Source organism: Lentinula edodes (assembly GCF_021015755.1).
Source record: "Lentinula edodes strain Le(Bin) 0899 ss11 chromosome Unknown C8R40scaffold_13, whole genome shotgun sequence".
NCBI lineage: Eukaryota > Fungi > Basidiomycota > Agaricomycetes > Agaricales > Omphalotaceae > Lentinula > Lentinula edodes.
In genome coordinates this window covers 86,783-107,247 of record NW_025764319.1, presented here as the reverse complement: position 1 = coordinate 107,247, position 20,465 = coordinate 86,783, and the positions used below count along the sequence as shown (strand labels likewise).

The 20,465-nt window shown below is 46.7% G+C and overlaps 4 protein-coding genes and 1 non-coding gene across 5 annotated transcripts; 1 reads left to right on the top strand and 4 right to left on the bottom strand.

Annotated features, from left to right (window-relative positions):
- Nucleotides 1-4,064: 4,064 nt before the first annotated feature.
- C8R40DRAFT_1249546 (uncharacterized protein) lies at nucleotides 4,065-6,511 on the bottom strand. Its single transcript, XM_046233675.1, has 7 exons — nucleotides 6,016-6,511; nucleotides 5,823-5,956; nucleotides 5,618-5,762; nucleotides 5,214-5,469; nucleotides 4,843-5,101; nucleotides 4,467-4,660; nucleotides 4,065-4,404 (listed from the first exon to the last, which is right to left on the bottom strand). The coding sequence occupies exons 1-7, from the start codon at nucleotides 6,375-6,377 to the stop codon at nucleotides 4,402-4,404; spliced, it is 1,353 nt and encodes a 450-aa protein (XP_046087353.1). The 5' UTR covers nucleotides 6,378-6,511; the 3' UTR covers nucleotides 4,065-4,401.
- Nucleotides 6,512-6,585: 74 nt separating this feature from the next.
- C8R40DRAFT_t104 lies at nucleotides 6,586-6,690 on the top strand. Its single transcript has one exon. It is a non-coding gene; the product is annotated as a tRNA-Ser (tRNA).
- Nucleotides 6,691-7,299: 609 nt separating this feature from the next.
- C8R40DRAFT_123702 (histone-fold-containing protein) lies at nucleotides 7,300-9,109 on the bottom strand. Its single transcript, XM_046233423.1, has 5 exons — nucleotides 8,794-9,109; nucleotides 8,510-8,592; nucleotides 8,266-8,384; nucleotides 7,461-8,073; nucleotides 7,300-7,405 (listed from the first exon to the last, which is right to left on the bottom strand). The coding sequence occupies exons 1-4, from the start codon at nucleotides 8,911-8,913 to the stop codon at nucleotides 7,502-7,504; spliced, it is 894 nt and encodes a 297-aa protein (XP_046087352.1). The 5' UTR covers nucleotides 8,914-9,109; the 3' UTR covers nucleotides 7,300-7,405; nucleotides 7,461-7,501.
- Nucleotides 9,110-9,305: 196 nt separating this feature from the next.
- On the bottom strand, nucleotides 9,306-12,392 carry C8R40DRAFT_1160129 (autophagy protein Apg9-domain-containing protein; the record flags this gene model as incomplete). Its single annotated transcript, XM_046229971.1, has 10 exons — nucleotides 9,306-9,956; nucleotides 10,009-10,089; nucleotides 10,157-10,375; nucleotides 10,431-10,695; nucleotides 10,755-10,933; nucleotides 10,983-11,082; nucleotides 11,133-11,527; nucleotides 11,582-11,717; nucleotides 11,768-11,887; nucleotides 11,938-12,392. 10 exons carry the CDS (start codon nucleotides 12,390-12,392, stop codon nucleotides 9,306-9,308), a joined length of 2,601 nt encoding a protein of 866 aa, XP_046087351.1.
- A 527-nt stretch (nucleotides 12,393-12,919) lies between these two features.
- On the bottom strand, nucleotides 12,920-20,308 carry C8R40DRAFT_1169380 (uncharacterized protein; the record flags this gene model as incomplete). The annotated part of the gene is made up of 32 exons (XM_046231364.1): nucleotides 12,920-12,936; nucleotides 12,993-13,002; nucleotides 13,073-13,402; nucleotides 13,458-13,489; nucleotides 13,543-13,789; nucleotides 13,843-14,097; nucleotides 14,155-14,280; nucleotides 14,336-14,503; nucleotides 14,560-14,669; nucleotides 14,722-14,833; nucleotides 14,889-15,164; nucleotides 15,218-15,357; nucleotides 15,410-15,555; nucleotides 15,610-15,759; nucleotides 15,814-16,032; nucleotides 16,092-16,291; nucleotides 16,340-16,518; nucleotides 16,568-16,687; nucleotides 16,740-16,842; nucleotides 16,893-17,060; nucleotides 17,112-17,369; nucleotides 17,421-17,645; nucleotides 17,698-18,006; nucleotides 18,060-18,203; nucleotides 18,254-18,448; nucleotides 18,498-18,755; nucleotides 18,808-18,946; nucleotides 19,003-19,151; nucleotides 19,204-19,766; nucleotides 19,817-19,963; nucleotides 20,016-20,164; nucleotides 20,229-20,308. The coding sequence occupies 32 exons, from the start codon at nucleotides 20,306-20,308 to the stop codon at nucleotides 12,920-12,922; spliced, it is 5,724 nt and encodes a 1,907-aa protein (XP_046087350.1).
- Between the last annotated feature and the right edge of the window lie 157 nt (nucleotides 20,309-20,465).

Genomic DNA, 20,465 nt, shown 5'->3' with positions numbered 1-20,465 from the left:
TTTACATCTTCTCATCTTTTCATTGAATATTGATAACTGCAATGCAGCTCGTGGAATACCTTTTCCTCACTTTTTCGACTTCCTTCCGCCCGCGCCTACCCTTTGCCAGATCGTTTACTCGTTCCCCTTCGCCAACTCTGATCGAATCATACGCAATCATTGGCATAAATCGCTGCGCAAAACCCAAAGCAGCAAGTCGCAGATCCAACAAAACCACTTTCATGGAATCTTGCATGGAATCAACACACACGCTACCCCCCGGGTTGACTGTAGCATATCCTGAGCTTTCAACTCTTTCCTCATCGGAATCGCAGGGGGATCTAGAGAACTTGCTTAGTATGACAGGAGCTAGGAGATCACGGCCAGGTTCCACACAGACGAATACAATGGGAATGGGAATGAACCTGAGCGTTGGCAACAATGGCCTGAACATGGATATGAATATTAACCTGCCGATCTACGAGCAAGGGGTTCACGGTCCTCCTGTTGGTCTTGGACATGTCTACACGCCGGGAGCGGGAACTCATAATGGGTCTAATCCCATTCGAGAGCGATTAGGTCGAGGATCGTCCTCCTTAAACCATGGCCCCGGACTAGCCAGGCGGATGGTCTCAGGCCCCGGGACATTGTCCGGTTCTTTATCTTCCCAGTCCACTGTGGGGATGGGTCATGTGCACGAACCTTCATTCGTTGTGGGTGGTCTTCCGCCGCCCCCGATGGGAAGTGGAGGTGGTAGTGAGTCGCTTCTCCCTTCGTTTGGTCCCAGCAAATCTATGGGAGGGGTGGGTCCCCGGTCGGGATCTACTGCAGGGCTGAGGTCGGGGTCGGCTGGTGGCGGAGTAGATAGGGAGAGGGAAATCCATTCTGTGCCGAGCGGAAGCGGAGGAAGTGGCGGACGATCTTCTTTTCACAATGGTCAATCTCAACACTTATTCTCTGATCCTTCTACCACCACTAATGGCGCTTTCCCTGAATCTGAGCATCAGCGGGACGGGGATGTCGTTGTTCCTTCTTCCGCATCTTCTTCTGTTCATGGCATTCACGGTAGACAAGTTCCTTCCTCAACCCATTTTGGCCGTCCTGGGCCTGGAATCGGAGGCGGAGGCCCCCCTCCTGCATTGAGTCCATGGAAAAGATCAATATCACCCATCGGACCCAGTGTTGGCATCGGACTAAATAGTATCAAAGGCAATGGGCAAGGCATGGGTCCAGGTATGGGCATGGGTGGGTTTGGGACTGGTCATCGGTGGGAAGCAGAAGAACATGAGCGCGAACTAGAGAGAACGGAGCACACAGATGCCGGAGATATCAGGGGTCAAGATACAGACCGTGAACGTGATAGGGACCGGGACAGGGAGAGAGACCAACATATTGTTCACCAACATCGACTGTGATCAGCAAGAACAGCAGCATGCTCGACCGCAATCAGCTGGTGCTCTCAATGCTCCCTGCCATATACATTCATATCCTATCAGAAGCTCCGCATCATCACCATCACGTCCGTCCGCATCACCATCACATCGTCCACCATCATGGTCCTTCTTCCGTAGGTAACAATACTTCTCTTACTGTCGTCCGTGGTCCGTCACTCAGCCCGCGAATGAGAAGAGGGGAGATGCTTTCAGAGTGAGAACGGGAGAATGGGAATAGGCATCCACGTACAATCGTTCATCGCCATCCTCCAACGGGAGTCATTAACCTCACCTCTTCTAAATCAACCCCCGTCGGACACTCAACATCTTGTCTTCTAACCGTATCCCAGATGATTCGCTTCTGGAATATCATGAACAACAACGCGATGGTAGAAGAATGAACGGTGGCCGACCTTCTTCTGGATCTGGACAGAGGCTCCTAGATGAACGAGAAAGTGAAAGAGACAGAGATCGTGACAGGAATCAAGCTAGCACCATGCCATCCGTATCAGGTCTCAACTTCCAAGCACACAACGGTATTGCAATCTCCTTGTCTGCATCGTCTTCTCGCCCCCCGTCATGGAATGAAATAGATCGTGGCCTAGTTCATCAATCTCTCATTCCAATTTTGTCTGCTTCATGGATGGGTGTGGTGGATGTAGATAGCGCGACAGGTGCTGCTCGTGGTTCACTTCAGAATATTAATCTGGGACAGAAACCTCAGACTGAGGCAGACTTTGATCAATTGCTGTCTGTTCACTGGTCACTGGCAACGGTTTTGAAATTTGTGAAACTTCAGTGAAAGGTGTCTTCGAAGTTTGGGAATTGGAGAAGTACTTCAGCTCGTATTGTTGAGTAGGATGGTTGTATAATGTATTTATCACTTGATGTTCATAAATATGCGCAATAAACGAGACACACTCCATCGTCGAATGATATTTGACCTTTGATCTCAAGTCCCCAGTGATATACATACATAGCTCCCTGTAGAAACTTCCCATAAAATAGGACGGTGCGTTTTTTCTGCATAGTATCCTAAGCGAGCTTGTTCAATCAATGAATGCTGAGCAGAATCAAGAGGTGAGGAACATTCAGATCAGTGACATGACCTGTAGATTAGAGCAGTAGCAAAATTGTCTCACATAGTGCTTTGCGAAAAGGTTTGGTTGTATGGATTTGGTACCGTATTTATCGCCGCTTATTTGTCAAATGCATTTTTGGGCCCAGGCTGGAGAGGTTTCTCCTTGAGGACCGCCGGGGCCAGCGGGATTTTAAAAGCTATTTTTGGAATTATTTTTCAGTGAAAATATATCATGCAAAATCCAAGAACCCAAAGAATTATGCAAAGTGCTGTAATGTAAAAGTAGTGATGAGATCAAGGAAACTCAACATCGTGAATCTGGGCAGGTATACACAACAAATATGTTGACAGATTTTCTGTGCACCCTTCTGCACTGCTCTGCACCATACAGGTCCAAATAACCTCTTGAATTCCTTCTGCACCCTTCTGCACTGCTCTGCACCATACAAGTCCAAATAAGCTCTGGGATTCCTTCTGCACCCCTCTGCACCCTCCTGCACCGCTCTGCACCATACCAGTTCAAATAAGCTTGCGGGTTCCTTCTGCACCCTTCTGCACCTCTCTGCACCGCTCTGCACCATACAAGTCCAAATAAGCTTGCGGATTCCTTCTGCACCCTTCTGCACCGCTCTGCACCATACAAGTCCAAATAAGCTCTCGGATTCCTTCTGCACCCCTCTGCACCCTCCTGCACCGCTCTGCACCATACCAGTTCAAATAAGCTTGCGGATTCCTTCCGCACCCTTCTGCACCTCTCTGCACCGCTCTGCACCATACAAGTCCAAATAAGCTTGCGGATTCCTTCTGCACCCTTCTGCACCTCTCTGCACCGCTCTGCACTATACAAGTTCAAATAAGCTTGCGGATTCCTTCTGCACCCTTCTGCACCTCTCTGCACCGCTCTGCACCATACAGGTCCAGATAAGCTTGCAGATTCCTTCTGCACCCTTCTGCACCCCTCTGAACCATACAAGTCCAAATAAGCTTGCGGGTTCCTCCTGCACCTCTCTGCACCGCTCTGCACTATACCAGTTCAAATAAGCTTGCGGATTCCTTCTGCACCCTTCTGCACCGCTCTGCACCATACAAGTCCAAATAAGCTCTCGGATTCCATCTGCACCCCTCTGCACCCTCCTGCACCGCTCTGCACCACACCAGTTCAAATAAGCTTGCGGATTCCTTCTGCACCCTTCTGCACCTTGTGTTCTTTCATGTGACATGATCAGATAAGTTTCTAAGGTGTTCCCTTATTGTTCCATATTTGTCTCATATCTATATCAAATAAGTTCTGCACAAGTTCCATTTCTTTCTTATCACTTATCTGATTATTGTCAAATTCAGGTCCAAATTATTATCTTATCTGTATTACATAAGTTCCCTGATCTTATTCAATCCTTATCCGGAAATTTTTGTCCATATATATCATATAAGTTTCGCATATCTTAGCACCTTTTATTGAGGACAAAGTAAATTGCGGTATTGGATAAGTCATTGATCAGTTATTGAATAAGTTCGGCATCTTATATGCTTGTAATTTCACGCTTGTTTCAGATAAGTTCTAGGTAAGTCACGTGAACTTATCAGAATTTGCATGCAGTGATATTAGTAGCGATATTGGCCTAACAATGGTTCGAGACCAACGTTCGTCCCATGCGAGGAATAATTCTCAGGAAGTTATTTTACACTACGTCAAGCAGCAAGAGCTACAGAGCTGCCCGCCTTGTAAGAGACTTGTAGCTATCTTAACATGCAAAGGAACATCCATACTAGCTTCAGATGAATTCTTTATGTATGCTTCGCATTTGGGAAACCTGCATTCAAACATGCCGCGAATTCGATTACATCTCTATTGATTCCCTTGCGTATGTCGACTCTCTGTGTCTACTATGTAGACTCATAATTTATCATCTACTAGTCCTGATTCATTAGCATGTCATCACGAAGAGAAAAGTAAGTACATGGACGTGACTCACCAACTCGTCCCTCGATCCCAGCGTCGCCTCGTCTTCTTCCCCAGTAACTTCCTCTCGTGACCTCTCTTCTCTCGATGTCGAAAGAGGCGGTCGTAATCCAAGATACTCGCCAACGAAGATCCTCATCAATACGACCCATCTCCGCATTGATGCTTTGTCCAGTGCGGTGGCGTCATCTGCTAGGGTATGCCATACTAGTAGTATAGATATTAGAACAAGGGATGTAAGACGACGCTGAAAACAAAGGAGGCTCGAAGAGAGAAGTAACGGAGGAAAAATAACGTGAATAGGGCAAACGAGGGGAATAAAGAAAGAATCAAGAGCGAGGAAACAGAAAGAAGACTACTCTCCCCGAATCTAATCACAGGCCACTCACCTCTCGGAAACGGTTCAGGAATCAAATGCAACACTGGGATGCCTCTCCTCAAGAATGGTACATGGTCGTCGCCCATGTACCCTATATTCACCATCTGGGACGCTTTCGCAGGCAGAGGGTGGAAATACGAGACAAATGAGTCTTTGGACATGTGTGCCGATTCATCGGAAGATTCAGGCAATGATGGATCGACGAAGGCGTCGAGGGCGGCTATGCGGGCTTCGGTTGAAGAGAGGGCGGAGTATAGCCATGCGGTGTCCTGATGAGCGTGAGGTTTAGCTTTACATTTAAGATGGGGTTTGATGTATGAGGACATAGATAGGTACAATAAAATGGGGGAGGCAAAAAGGAATAAGCGGACACTCACTGACCTTGAAGTAATTCTTGATCATCGGCCTACCCTCACTCGGAGGTTTTGAACCCAATAGATCGAGCAAGATTAGATGTTCGATAGTGGAAAGGAGTGATAGTGAAGTAGGTGGCATTAGACGACGAGGGCCAATAAAACCTAGCATAGCGTCGTCATTCGTAGTTGAGGATGAATTCGAAGAACGAGAAGACATGGAGGTCACGACCGAAGGTGAGCTGTAGGAGACATAGGCGGATTCCCATGTCTCTGCAAGGTGTCTATGTGAACATGAGTAATGAATAACGAGTAAAAGAGTTCTAGAACGGAGAAAATACAGAACTACGCGTCTTTGCTACGTTTGGGGCTTCCTTGGGAACCCGAAACGAGTCAAGTTATTCCATCGCGGAAGGTGGGTTATAAACTTACCGTGCACCATATATTGAGTCTGTATCTGTCCAGCTAACAAAAGCTTCTTCTCCATCGAAGAATACGAGCTGTAGGGTAGTATCTGCAAGGTCTTCATCTTCATCCACAGGAAGGTCGTCATGTTCTAATTGAGATATCCGACTTTCTGATTGGAAAGCCAGCAAATAGGTAAAGAGGCAACTCAGCCGGAAGCACACAAGCTCACCCAACATTCCATCCAGGCTCTCAGCTAAATCCAACAGCACTGCACATGGGAACGCGCTATCTATCGCCCCAACGAACTGGTCATTTGGCGGTGCAAAGTATTTGGAGTCAAAGTGTGCAGCGAGTATCAGTCGCCTATAAAGACACAGTAAAGAAGTAAAGAAGTACTGTACTAATGCATCGCAAAGACACACCTCGATGCCCTAGGATCCTTCGTTGCCACGATATTCACAAACTTCTTCTTCCCGAACGGTGTATCTCCCTCAAACTCGTCCTCTTCGACATGCCATCCTTTACCACCATTAAATCCATCCTGCAATATCTTGATGATATACTCTCGCACGAGAACATTGTTGGTAGTATCAGATACTCTTGGAATTAGTATTCGTTCCAGGTGCTTTTGGGTAGAGGATATTGGGTCCAAGGAGGAGATGAGTGCTTTAATTTCTGCGGTGGAGTATTGGTATGGAAAGGAACGTTCTCCAAGACGGTTGTGGGGTTGGTAGGCGTGAACAAGGATGATTAGAAGAGAGAAGGATAGGTATAGAAAATGCATTATTCGGTTGGGTTATCCCGTATGTCCGACCTTCTCCAAGTTCTCCTTCAAGTTACGCCTTGTCAAATTCCCTGTGCGATTAAATACAGTATGTATCTTCAAAGAGGTTGACGAAAAGAGTTCATAAATGGTACATTGTAAGGTAATAATTGTCATACGTGTTATAATTACTCTTGTTTATTTATTTTGAGATACACATAAGTGTATCGGCGCTATAGCCAAGTGGTTACGGCGACAGATTAGAACTGTGGACAAGTGGTGTCGCTTCATCTGTTCCTCTTTGAGGGCGCAGGTTCGAATCCTGCTGGCGTCGTCGACAACTATTGTATTCTTGTCATGTTTTTGAATGGGAAATTCGACCTACCCTACGTTGTGTCACAACACGGGTCTACTACATAGTTCGCACGTATACTTAATGGTGAATTTAAGAAATTCTGTATAGGAAACGTGGTCAAGTTATGTATTCCCTTGAAGCTGGTTTTTGTTCCAGATGATCACCACAGCGAGCCTCAACATCGAGGAAACCCCTTCCCTCAACCTGCAAAGCAAACGTAGGCAAACGTTCGATAAAGAGGAGGATCGAGCACAAACAAGTAAAATCGGTGAGCTATCAGTCGAACTACAGTTACACCAAAACATCTTTTGTCGATAACTTCAGAAAGGAACAAAGGATCAGCACAGCAGTGCGTTGGGTTGGCAAAAAGCAGCGTCTCGGTAGTCACTAAGTAGTTGAAGTACCCGAGAGCAGGACAAAGGATGCACAGATGCGAATGCATGCTAATTAAGCTCAAGCATGAGATAGAATATTATTCTCTTTCTTTGACCTAGTTCTCGTGAGGCATCAAGAGACGAATTTAATGCCTTTTTTAAGCTATTAACGTCTAGCTCAAGGATAATGTTTCCTTGAGGGCGAAGATAGTCGAAAGCACCAAGAATAAGGTCCCGGTACAATGTAGTTTGTGCTTTCCCCAACGACGCATTCACTCTTCATGACGGAAATAATATTTTTAAGTCGACTGATTCGACCTCTGTAGTACAGTTCAGAGATAGTACCGAGAGGAAGATGAAAATGATATTACTTACAACCTATCCTGATACCCCTTTGTTGAGCCCGTGTTGAGTGCCTATTTCTTATGCTCTGAAGCAGCCCCCCTCTGTTCTACACCTTTCGCATCCTCACGGATTTCTTCCTCTTCAACTGCCACCATATCCTGTAGTGCCTCTTCCTCCTCTTCTTCTTCCTCTTGTACTTCATCTCCAGGATCACTACCGTCTGCTTGATCCCCGTGTTCATCCGCCACATCACCCATCTCGGCATCTCCTTGTTCAATAGCGCCTACATCCTGATGTTCTTCATCAACATCCATTCTATGATCCTCCTCCTCTGCAGCTTTTGCATTAGGGTTGATCGCTGCAGAGATCGAATCATGGTCCCCTGGAGCAACAACGTTACCAACGTGTTCTCCACGATGGACAAGCGGCGCAGAGGTGAACGGTGGAGGAAGGGTTTCTGTACCGCCAATAGTCGGAACTATTGGAGCGACGCCGGCGCCAACGGCAGAAGCAGAGGTGGAAGCTTTTTCTTTTCCTTTGGTTTTGGTGTTAGTGGAAGCAGAGGCGGGTGTGACACCGTTCACACTGGCACTAGCAGTTGAGCCTCGACCACTCTTGTCAGGTTTGACTTGGTCGCGGTATACTGTATACGTAGGATGTAATATTTTGGCGAAGCGAGTTCGGGTTTTCGAAAATAACGAAGGATAGACCCGGGATGAGTTTTATATTCGACGAAGGCGGTAAGGTGTTATTGGAATACACGGAATGGACGAATTGTGATAAGCGAACATGAAAGGACATCAGTATCGATGGCAAAGACGTCGACGCGACATACCCTGCAGCTCCGCGCTCAATGGTTCCACTAGATCCCCCAACTCAATCATTTCTAGTGCCTTGAGGACATCCGAAGCCGAGATAGACTTGTGTTGTTTTGATTGAGCGACCTCGTGTGCACTGGAGAATTCAGACGTGCATTTCAGAGATGTTTGGAACGTAGAGGGGTCATAGGAAAACAGAGACTTGCGTTGCAGCTGAAGAGAGAGTTGAGAAGAGCTAAGCCTACGTTCAAAGAAGAGGACACACCTAGATAATTGATAAACACCGTTGAGCCCTTAACCAACGATAGTATGGCTTCCTTTTGTAGTTTCGTGTTATCCGGAACCTGGAGATTTCAAGATGACCAGAGTCAGTCTATGAGTATGACAAGATTCCAGGCGGGCAGAAGATAGAGGAACGTTGATATCCGCAAGTTGAGAATAGGTTCTACGTGCTCCAGTGGCCAGTACATCCGACATCCCAATCACCCAAAATTCCATGTAGTGTAACACGATTAGCACCAACGCGTCGACGCGTCAGTACTCACAGCACTTTTTGCGATCTTCGTAACTAAGCTCTTCGGGAGCTCAAAGTTATCGATGCCCTCTGAAACCAGGTCTTGTTGTTGTTGAGCGGAGAGGGGGCCTGGGTTCTCTTTGCGGGGCATGCTGACTCCAAGATAACAGGTGCAGAGGTGAGCGTAGATAACGCTCGATCAGATTCTGGGAACGGGTGTATATACAGAGAGGAACAGAGCAAGATAAATTCCAAAAGTGAAAAACTGCAGTATGCAAAGTAAAGGGATAACAAATTTGGAGGCTACTATTAGTTCCTATTATGTCACGCCACATGCCGGGCTACGGTTTGATCTCCTTAGAATGATAATCCCTGGATAATCCCTATAGTCAGGTTTAGATCTCTGTTTACAACATCAACCTAAAGATCGTTACACTCCCGGCCCTGATCCTTTCCAAACACACCTTGCAGACCAACCAGCAAGCACTTACAACGTTGTACGTAGACGACACAAACAGCCGAAGTGAATGAGCTACATACGTCTCATCCCAGCTTCGGTCCATCCCTCCTCCCATAGATCTGCGCCAGGAGCCCCAACACACCTCCATCCTCGAGGCTATCTTCATCCTCTTCCTCGTACACAGGCCTCGAAGGCCGTCTTGCGCCGTCGACATATGATCCACCCAATCTACTTCCAACCTCTCCATCCGGACCAACCTCCTCATCAGGTATAGCTCCAATCCGCGACTCTTCTACTTCCGCGTCGATTGACGGTCTTGTTGGTGCTGGTTCTGGCATCACACTCCCTTGTGAGTCACCCAGGACAGCAGTCTGCGCACCCGCCATCACACTGGGCCCAAATATCGATGACGCAGAAGGTCCCGCACGCGGGTTCAATACCGACATTCCCATGATGCTACCACCACCTACCCCTCGTCTTCGTGCAGCATGCTGGCTTTGGAGAAGAGCGCGGTCGTATTCTTGTGCTCTGTCCGCCAGGGAAACTTCAGTCTTCCGTGCAGGTATCGGAGAGGGGGGATTCACAGGGTGTGCAGTAAACGGTGATATTCCGGAGCTTTCCATCTGTCGTCGGCGGAGCAGTGAGTTGACCGTAGGATGTGCAGCAGTGAAATCGTGTATGCGGCTGAGGTAGAGGGAACCTGAAGGGTCTGGTGTCCATTCGGGATTGGCAGCCTACAAGACGGGAGGTCAGGATTCAGAACTTTCAGATGGATTAGGCTTGGACCTTGAAATTGAGGAAACTCTTCTCCATCTTCCCTTCGTTAGATAGCATTCGTTGATCCTCGATCTGGCCCGGGGCACCAAACTGGGAAAGAAGACAGTGTCAGTCAAAGAACATTACAACCAACGACCAGCGAAGACCAAATCCGTACCTTGACATTGCCATGTCGTTCAAAGTTGAATTCAGCAAAGCTACAAACATAACCACGTCCATCGACATGCACAGAAAATTCACGGAAAAAATCGATGATGGCAGGTGCACAGTTGGGTAAGGAAAACCATAAAACGAAAGGTGTGAGTACTACAGAGAGGACCTCTTCAACGAAGATCATGATCTTCATCGCGAAAAGTTCTCCGAAGTCTTGATGGACCTAGGTGCATATTGAATCAGCCATGAGCTGAAAACATCTAGATGGATCCGGATACCTTCTTACTATGCAACTGTGCCTTCCACTCATCTGGCATGTAGTGAGTGTAGTTGATCACCTCCGTCATAAGCATCTCTGGATCGAACACCCGGTTGTCTTCTGGGATCATACCCCTTGCGACCGCGAGCACAGATCCAAACAAGGCAAGGTAGAAGACCACAGTGCGATGAGGCGTTATTTCGAGATGCACAAAAACGTCGGGGTCTAACACTGTGGCGAGAAAGAGAACAGCGGCAAAGGATCCTGCGATGAAAGCTACAAATCTGCAGTCAATCGCGAAGTTAGTCGTAGAGAGGCATGCGTAACGAGTAAACACACATACCGCATAATTATAGTCATCTTTTCGTTTGGGAACTGTCCAATGTAGATGTTCGCCAATGGGTAGCTCTCATCTAGTCGACGAATGAACAAGTGCGGAAGTTCATTGAACTCTCGGAATTTCCACTGAGCGTATGACGTGTACCGTCGGCCACCAATCGTAGAAGGGTCTTTGTGGTATTCCTGTTGTGTTCAATCAGTCATCAAAACATTCGAAGACTACGGTGCTTACTTCAAAATATCGGAAGAATGAATACATAAGAAGATACAGGACGATAAAGGGGGCAAATATCGCGTTCAAGATGCCCATGAAAACGAATCGTCGTCGTAGTCTGCCAAAATGTAAGATATATGTCTGAACTTGTGCATGATCGCGACTAACCCCTCGATAAGGGCCGCGCGATTCTTCGATTTCAAGAAAAGTTTTCGCACCCTTCCATGTTTGTCAAATAGATACTCCATAAGACAGAACCGAAGATTCCACTCCAACGCTTGAGTGAGCATCTTGCCTCTGCTCTTGCTTTGATCTTGAGAAATAAATCTCTTGAGCACCGTTGGCAGAGGCACTCGCAGATCTAGTAGGTCTTTGTTGAACAACGCGATGAGGTAGTTTTCTTGTCGCATGATTCTGTTCGCAATATCGTGCGCGTCAAGCTTGGCAGTGGTCGTATCATTACTGCTAACACGATTGGAAGAGATGGCGGTAAGCGGATTCTCTTCACGAATCATACCTATCCGACGGACGATTTCGGACCAGGATATTGTCTGGATGTCTGCCTGAGAACGAAATAAGTTTGTACAGTATTCAGGGAAACTGATACTAGGCCTTACGTCTGGAATCTTGAGAAGATGGGTATAGAAGTTGTACATGTCGACGAGACGCATAATGCCTAGGACAAAGGTGGCAACCTGCCAGACATAGAAGACAGTAAAGAGGATGAAGAATAGCAGGGGGAATCCAGAGAATCTAAGACAGATTAAGGCAGAGGCCCACAGCAAAGGATATGGATGACTTACTTCGAAACGCAACGATCCACTATTGCTTCTGATAATCTCATCTGCTTGTCTGGATGAATTCTCGAATAATCTATGCAACCAATAAGAAACGTGGAGAAGCTAATGACGAAGCCGACTGTCCTGCAAAGAATTAGTATCACACCACACAGAAACGGAGGTATGAGACTCACAAAAGATTAAGTCCTCTAGATAAAGCTATACTATATATTCCTTTCCCTTCGTAGTAGAGATACACTTCTTGCAGGAACGCATCTAAGTTGTACACATTCACCCAATTCCATAATGCACGTTCATAAGCGTCCAGCCCGCGCATCTGCTTTGGACGTTCACGTTCGGAAGCTTCGCTGAATGTGTCACCCGGAGGAGTGAGCCCTTCATCGACCTCTGAAGGCCTTAGAGGTATTGAGACTGTATGGGTAGGTAGCAAAGGTGGTATCTTTCTCCCACTTGGAGCTGAATGTAGAGGTTGTTGACGTCTTCGGGCAGGTTCTTTACCTTTCAAAGACGATGTCGGCGGCTTTCTCGGTCTCTTCGACGTTGCCTCAATCATGAAGCTCTGTGGTACTTCTCCGTCTGAAGAGTCATCATCCCGGTTCTCCCCCGAACGTTTGGATGTGTATCCCATGATATTCGCCTCTTGCTCTGCGATTTGGACAAATTTGCCAACGGCGCCCCTGCTTCTACGTCTCCTTCCGCGTCGCTCTCTAACTGTATCCTTTCCTCCTCCTCCTCTTCTAGCAAAGACTGATTCGCCTGAGTGTAGCCTTGGTACGCTCCTCTACTCATTGGATTCAACATATTCAGGAAGGGTTTCGAACTTGACCCGGATGGAAAAAACGATTGAGAGGCTTGAAAGGATCGCGAATTAGATTGGCGTGATGAAGACATTGGAAAGTGCTGAATGGGTGAGCCTCAGCTCTACAGCTTGGCGGAGGGATTAAGGACAGGTTAAGAGGGTGACGTTTTGAGCGTCTAACCCTGCGGAAGCCGTGTGACTATTTCGTGACTTGCCTGGGCGTTCTGCACGTGTTCAATTACGTCGAAGTTACAACACAAACACGTCCATCGACACGCGCTATCTAATCCGGGGAATGAGATGCTTAATACTTGTATCTATGAAGACTTATACATGATCATGGATAGGGACTTATATTACTTGTACGGAATTCCTAGAAGCGGATCGATTTAGTATTGGAAGCACTGGTATGGATAGGATACAACTCACCATTTTGCAGCTAAGATGGAGGGTAAAGAAAACATGATCAAGATCGCCCTCTGCACAATCAAAGAGAACCGAGGACGCACCCTTTGAAATTCGTCATAAACCGTACTCCTCACATTCTCGTGCGCATTCTTAATCACACCCATCATATACTCTGCTGCCAGTCGCTCATTTAGCCCTAACGCGTAACGGTCCCTCAAACGCTTGATTGTGCCTTCTCCTTTGAAGGAGGGAAGGCCAGTGCCTAGCATCAGCTGCACAGTATCGACTAGTTGGTCAGCATACGGGCGAATGGCGAGGAATGCTTTAACGGTCAGATGCTGGAAAAGCTGATATCCCTGTGAATACCGTCCACCCATCAACACAATCATTTCGTGGTTGAGCTTGAAAGATGACGGCTCGAATTTGACGCCCTATCAAATAACAATCGGTATCACAACTTGCAGATGATCGAGAAACACGACTTACACCTGGGCCAATGTCGAACAGGAAGCCGAAGTCTAGAAGAAAAGATCGTGATTTTCGATATATATAAATTCAGAAACAGACAAACCAATGTGGACGATATGACCTTCGCCGTCTATCATGATGTTTCCATTGTGGCGATCCTTGATTTGCAAAATGTAACACGCTACGGAGTAGGCAGCCATAGACTGAATGAAATTTAACCGCGCGCGCTGGAAGGGAATAGTATCTTGACCACCATATTTAGCCACAAAAAAGTCCAGCAAATCGTTGACTTTAGCACGCCCCATCTCGTCCCTAGAAGTGGCGTTTGGCACGACATCTATAACACCACACTGAAAGGCCACGAGTCAAAGCAAGAAACTTCCCAGGAAAGCTGTACACTTACACCCGGAGCGGTGGCCGTTACACGATACGGATAAAGGTAAAGTGTCAACCCGACTGAGGTAAAGATGTTTTTGAACATCGCGATAATCTGTAGCGCCAGAACATCCTGACGGCAGTCATCTCCGACTTTGAAGATTGCCTGTTGCCAGACATCAAATTCGACATGACGCTCGATTCCATTATCGCCCAGAGATTCAGGATCCTTCTCAATAGATACGCGCTCCTTGCGAACCTTGAAAGTTGCCATGAAGGGGGCCTAGGACAAAGACACAGTCAATCAAAATGATTCTCATCTATGCAACTCTCTACTAACCTTCGCGTGACTCTGAAGAGGTCTGCCTGATTTCTTGTCTATATCCACTACGACGCCATCAGGATTACTGGGAAGGTATACTCCAACGTCCACCACAATCTTTGCCATCTCCTCGTCGATCTTGGCCTTTCATATTACGTAAAGTTTAATAGAGCTCAAAATCCCAAAGAGAAATCCTTACTTTCTTCTCGGGCTTCGTCTTCTTAATGAATGGTTTTAGCTTCCCTGAGATTGATGTCACCTCGTTGAAAAAACCAAATTCACGATCGTAAAAAGCTCGTGCCTCTCCCGAGAGAGAGTTGACCACCCGAGTTGTTATAAGGTCCAGCATGGGTTTCATTGGATCTTCCTGTAACAGCCGACATTCAGAACTCATTTTCACTGCAACGAAAGTGAACCACTCACAACTTCAGCTAGATCATCTTTATAACAGTTGGCTTTCATGTTCCAGATGATCTGATGACAGAAGAGCTGCGAAATTTTTGCTGTTTCAAAGATGAATCGAGAGACATAACCTGCGGTATTGGAATGTTAAAAGAATGTGTACAATAAATGCAATCCACCAACCGAGTTCATCATATCTGAGAGCCTGGACTACCTGTGGAACGAAGAAGAATGTTAGCTCCACAGGGTGTTGCTCCAATACTCGATGCGCATATTGCAGGAGGAGAGGATCGCTCTTGTAGCGTGGTTCAAAAAATGTGTTGGCGGTCACTGGTGGCACAGGTGCCCACAAAGGAAGCAACTAGATGAATCACTAAATTAGGTGGGCGTCTCGGGGAAAGGGCAATAGAACCAGCCTTTAAATCACGACGAACTGCTGCCAACTCTACCCCTTCCCCGAGCAGGAAGTTCAAAGCTTCGGGAACATCTAACACATCGGCTGTAGAAGACCGCACGAGTTTGGTCACCTCACTGCGGATGACGTTCAACTTGAAGCGTTCCGTTAAGTAAACAGCAATGGCTGGGTTAATCTGCCAGAGAGTCCTTATCAAGGCAGGCCACGAGCTCTGTTGTGTGGATTCGATCTTGTTATAATCATATGTGTTTGCAGATATCTCACCTCGACCAATGTCATCCCAATATGATCTGTGCCACGTTTAGGCTCATTCATTGGGTTGGCCCACACATTGAGACGGAAAATTTCGTTCTCGACTAACAAACGAAGGGGCTGGTTGACGTCCCGAACACGGGATGCGTAAACTGCGAATGCAAATATCAGAACATAATCCCGAAGACGCAGATAATGGTTTACAAGAAGCTCGGGGCGCGAATTGCGATGGCGCCAGACTTGAAACAGTGAGTGTATCACGGATTGAATCTGCTTGCAAATACGACAGGAATTCGGAGAGCACTTTGACATCCGCATCGATTTGAACTCGATTGGCACCGTACGACCATCTATATTCATATTCAGACATGCTTGCCCAGGAAGAATAGTAATTTATCACATACTGGGGCCGAACAGCGAACCAGGCGTACGCTATGGCATAAAGGCTTTCTCTTATGGTATGCTCGCAAAACGAATCAAGATGCGAGCTCCTTAGAGTTTCGAATCCAAACATCAAGAATGAAAATCGGGCTTCGCGAGCCAAAGCATGGGTACTAGCGCATCCATCAATCCCGGCTGCAGATGATAATAGTAAGGATAGAATTTACCTGAATGACTGGTGTGCTCTAGCTGATCGTAGTACCAGATGTTGAAGCAAGAACATGACACCCGGTCTACGATATCTGGCAGCTTGGAGACGACTAAGAAGCATTTGCAGAACCAATGCATGAGGTGTTAAGAGTCTACGAGCATTAGCAGTACCGAGGTCAATGGTGTCTTTATCAGTAGGACTATAACTGATAGGATGATAGAATGGGTCGTCATAGCTACACAATGGAGTATGTTAGTCCAGAGCGATATTCCGAATGGAGGATTATTGACTGACTTCAGATTGGTCGAAAAAATACCTTTTTCGTTTTTGATGGTGTCAGTCCAGGCTGAGAGAAGTTCGCTCATAAGAGCAACTTCGATACTCGGTTTCTCAGCGATTACCCACGTCCAAACTTCAATGGCAGCTGAAATTGAAGAAGGGGTAGACACTTCGAAAGGAATGGATACTAGATAGTGCAATAGCTCGTGATCACTCTAGACTTTGATGAGACTTCAGCATTGCGAAGTGCGACAACTTTTTACCTTATTCAACGATATTAAAGTAGCAGCGCACCGAAATAGAAGTCGTTTCAGGTCCTGAACAGTTAGAGTACTGGTTTTGCTGCGTATTTCCTTCATGGACTTTGCTAGCTTTTTCTTCAGTGCCATGAGTTCTCCTGAAGGGGCATCTTGGGGGGGAAGCTGCTCAAGTCGGTCGGAGGCTTTAACAAAATGAGATCATGGCAAGTCCAATCAAAAGGAGACACCCACCTACACGGCTTGCGAGTCTGAGACCAGCCGCCTCTCCCGCAAAGTATCCCTTGCTGGCGATTTGACTGGCAAGCACTTTGGCTTTATCCGAACTCCAACTTGACAATTTGGCCAAAGACGCTATATAGGTACGCCATCAGTAGCAGTATATAAAGCAATAACTAGAGTTTACTGAGTTGACGTTGCACGGGACCTATGGCTTTACCAAATTTCTCAGCGATAGATGCACCAAGTTCAGAAGCATCGGAGGAAATTTGACCGACTGCGAGATATTTCTAGTGTATGATATAGGAATATTAACAGACCAGAGTATGTCAGATCCCACCTGTAAGGTTGACTGAAGTTCGAGTGGAGCACGACCAAGAGCAAGTTCAAACCATGTATTGGCATTCCGTTGAAGTTGAACAAGTATTTCGTTTCGAACTTGGTAACTGTCCGGTAGATGAAGCTTGATTTCAGTGCGCCTAGATTCGAACTCGTAAACAGGGTTGAACTATGAAAAGCACGCTTAATAGAACTAGACGAAAAAAGCAACGAGACATACCTCGTCAGTAAACTCATTGTCACAAGCCCGCCGGAGCAATGTCAAAACCTCCAAGATAGCGAATACCAGGGGGGGATCGCACATTAGCGATGGGAAAGATGAAATTAGCCGATTTAAGAATTTTGACGCTACATCTCTTGCTTTCGCCATACGATGGGTGCCGCAGATGAGCAACGTTCGGAGTTCGGCCGAAAGTCTTTCCGGTAATGCTTGTTGGGCTGCCTCGGTGTTGAGGTCAATGATACAACCCCGAATGACCTGGATAGCAGTTCAAGAACGGCCAAAGATGTAACTGTAGTAACGCCACACCTTTTCAGCGATAGAATCCATACAAGCACTCAAAGCAGGATGTCTGTTTAAGCTTTCGTTGATGAAGTAAGAAACGAGAGAAGAGGTGAGGCCCGCGGCTGAGCGCATGCTCTCCATGTCATGCATAGTCAGCAGGAAGATGATTTGACCTGAAGACAATCCACGAATGTCGCTACTACGAAGCGAAATGTGCTTGGTCAAACACGAACGATGTTTAGATATGACCTGTTTAATCAAATGAGCTAAGAATACTTCGACCGGTAGCAAAGAGGATCACCGTATGCGCATAGTCTTGTCGAATGACAGAGTTATACTCCACGTCACTAGCAACGGAATCATGAGATTCCTCCATGACCATCGCGGGTGTTTTCGTCGCGATACGTGCCAAAGCAGGTTTCTGCCAGTCCATAGCAGTGGCCTCTTTATCATCTGTCGTAAAGTGAAATAGTATGCAGAGAAACCACATGTTACGGAACAGGGAAACCAAAGTTGGCGACTCGTCGATTTGAGGGGTAAAATTTTCATGTGACAACAAGGCATCGATGGGGAGTAGGAGAGAAGCTAGCTGCTCGATCATATCATCTATCTTAGTCGGAAGTCTCTCAGTCTTCGGTTAGTAAGGTAAAAATAAGTGCAGACCTTGATGTGATGATTTTCGGTCTTCACGTTCTGGATAGCGACGCCCTTGTCAGCAAAGAGCGTAAGAAGCTCGACGAGATATATTTCATAAAGCTCAGGGCGGCGATGCAGTTCTTGTGCCAAACGAGTTTGGGCAGCAAGAACCTAGTCCGCGAGTCAGTGAAATACTACATGACATGAGACACAGCTCATACCATGTTGTTTGAGAATCTTGGGTCGTCAGGGTTGGCTGAGCGGTTGATCATGGAGAATGCTCTGATTATATCAATGAAGGAACTGTCGGGTGCGGATAAAGCAAGGTCAACAAGGTTGTAGGCAATGGCCGCTTCCACGGTTGGTTCAGCAGATCGCAAGCGTTGAAGCAACATTGAGACAGTCAAGCGGGTCACCTAAGTAGCGCGTCAGATCTTTGCAACACCAACAAAGGAGAGACACGACCTCTTCCATGCGAAACTCCAAAGCCAGCCTAGTCACCACAGAAATCGTGCTGATACCGACTAATCTTTTTTGGTCGTCTGAGAGCCCTCGTAAGCCGGTCTCCACGTTCACCACTGAATGACGATCGAGACCCTGATACAATGGATTGTTCATTAACTGTGAATTACTGGAGCTTTCGTATATCTCTTTGCTGGTTGCGGCGATATAATTGAGTAGCGAGTACATGTTTGACATTATGAGATCATCGCCAGGAGCGAGCTGCAGGAGTTCTGTCAGAAAAAGAGTGTGCACTTTGGAGGAGAATGACTACTCTGATGCATAACGCAAGACATTTGGCGGCGGCAGCTAAAGGTGGAGGTGCTCGAGATTCCGACGCGAATTCGAACTCGAAAATGGGGATAGGCGAGGTGACAAACCGTCTAAGATGAGCTGCCAATTGCGAAGCTTTGCTAGGAAAACTGAAGAAAATTTAAGCATTTCTCGGAACATATATATCAAAGCTTACTTTTGAACGAGAACAGTGGTGGCTTTGAGAGCAGCCTCCTGAACAAGATTATCGGAGATCGGAGCTTCGTCACTGAGCAAAAGCAGCAGCCGTTGAAGCAATTTGTCATCGAATTTGCGAAGTACAATTGAACATACAGAGGCCAATTTCTAGGGACAATGTAAATGGCTGATGTAGATATAAAGCCAGATCAAATCTCACTAGACTTTCTGACATAGTCTCCCAAGCATACGTATCTAAAGAAGGCTCCTGTTCCATTTCCTCAATCTGGACGAGAAGGTCGGTGAAGCATTGCATGGCATAGTCAGTGACGTTATTCAGGGCAGAAACGGTCTTCTGGTCGGCGATCTCGAGCTCCATGGCAGCCTGTCGCATCAATGAGTTCCAGGCTTTATTTGCAGCAGCAGCTTCTGAAACTCCTGGAACGATATCAGCGGGAGGTGGTGCCAAAACCTGTGCCAGCACTGTCCACAGCGTTTCAATTACACAACAAACGATGAAATATCCGCTGAGTGGACGTCCACGGGAGATATATCGGGCAAGGAAAGTTTGAACAAATTGAAGAGTACCCTCGTCGGAATCGTCGGATTCAACGAGGTCAGTGATAAGGTGATTGAGATGGTCCACCATGTCAGGAGAGCACATGTATTTAAGTTGATCAGCGAGCATCTGCCACTGAGAAAGACTCCAAGTGAAACACCTGGAGCTAATGGCTCTGTACATTCCATGAAGGGCCGGTGTAAGTTGGGTGAGGACATCCAGTGCTACACTGAGGGATAAGCATTTGCAAAACATCATAGTAATGATATCTCACAATCTCCCGCCTTGATATTTTCTACCACATCGGATATGAACGCGCAAATTGCTTCCGTTGCTGGTGCGCTGTAAATGGGATGTGAGCTCGAGATACGCAGGAGAGCAGATATGGTCGAGTAAACAAGCTGATCAGGAAGTGCCCATTCTGTTTGTATCGTTAGCACAGGATATGAGGTATACGGGGAGTCGAATAGTACCTTCCCATGATAAACATTTGTCGAAGTCGATGTGGGGTATGTCGCGTAAAACGTCGATGAGAACTGGCAAAAGGGTATCTACGTTTTCGGATATGTGAGTGTCCGTAAAGTTGACAATGAGTTCTCCGAATGCAATGTTACAGAGAACCCTGGAAGCAGGCTATGTCGAAATTCCAGTATACAAGTTGAACAAGTTCGGGAAACAATACGCACCATGAACGCTCTCGGCAGAGGATTCTCTTTATCAAGTAATGTTTCCGACCTTCCTCCTGCATCAGCCCTCGTCCGGACATTGGAAGCAATGAGTGTATTGGCATGCTGGAGGTCTTCAGGAGCTTCGCCAACATTCAAAGCAATGTCAGACAGAATTCTCTGGCGTATGTTGAGCTCTAGACTATCACAAATAGTTGAAGAGTTATATATGTATGTCAATATTAAACAAGGCTCACA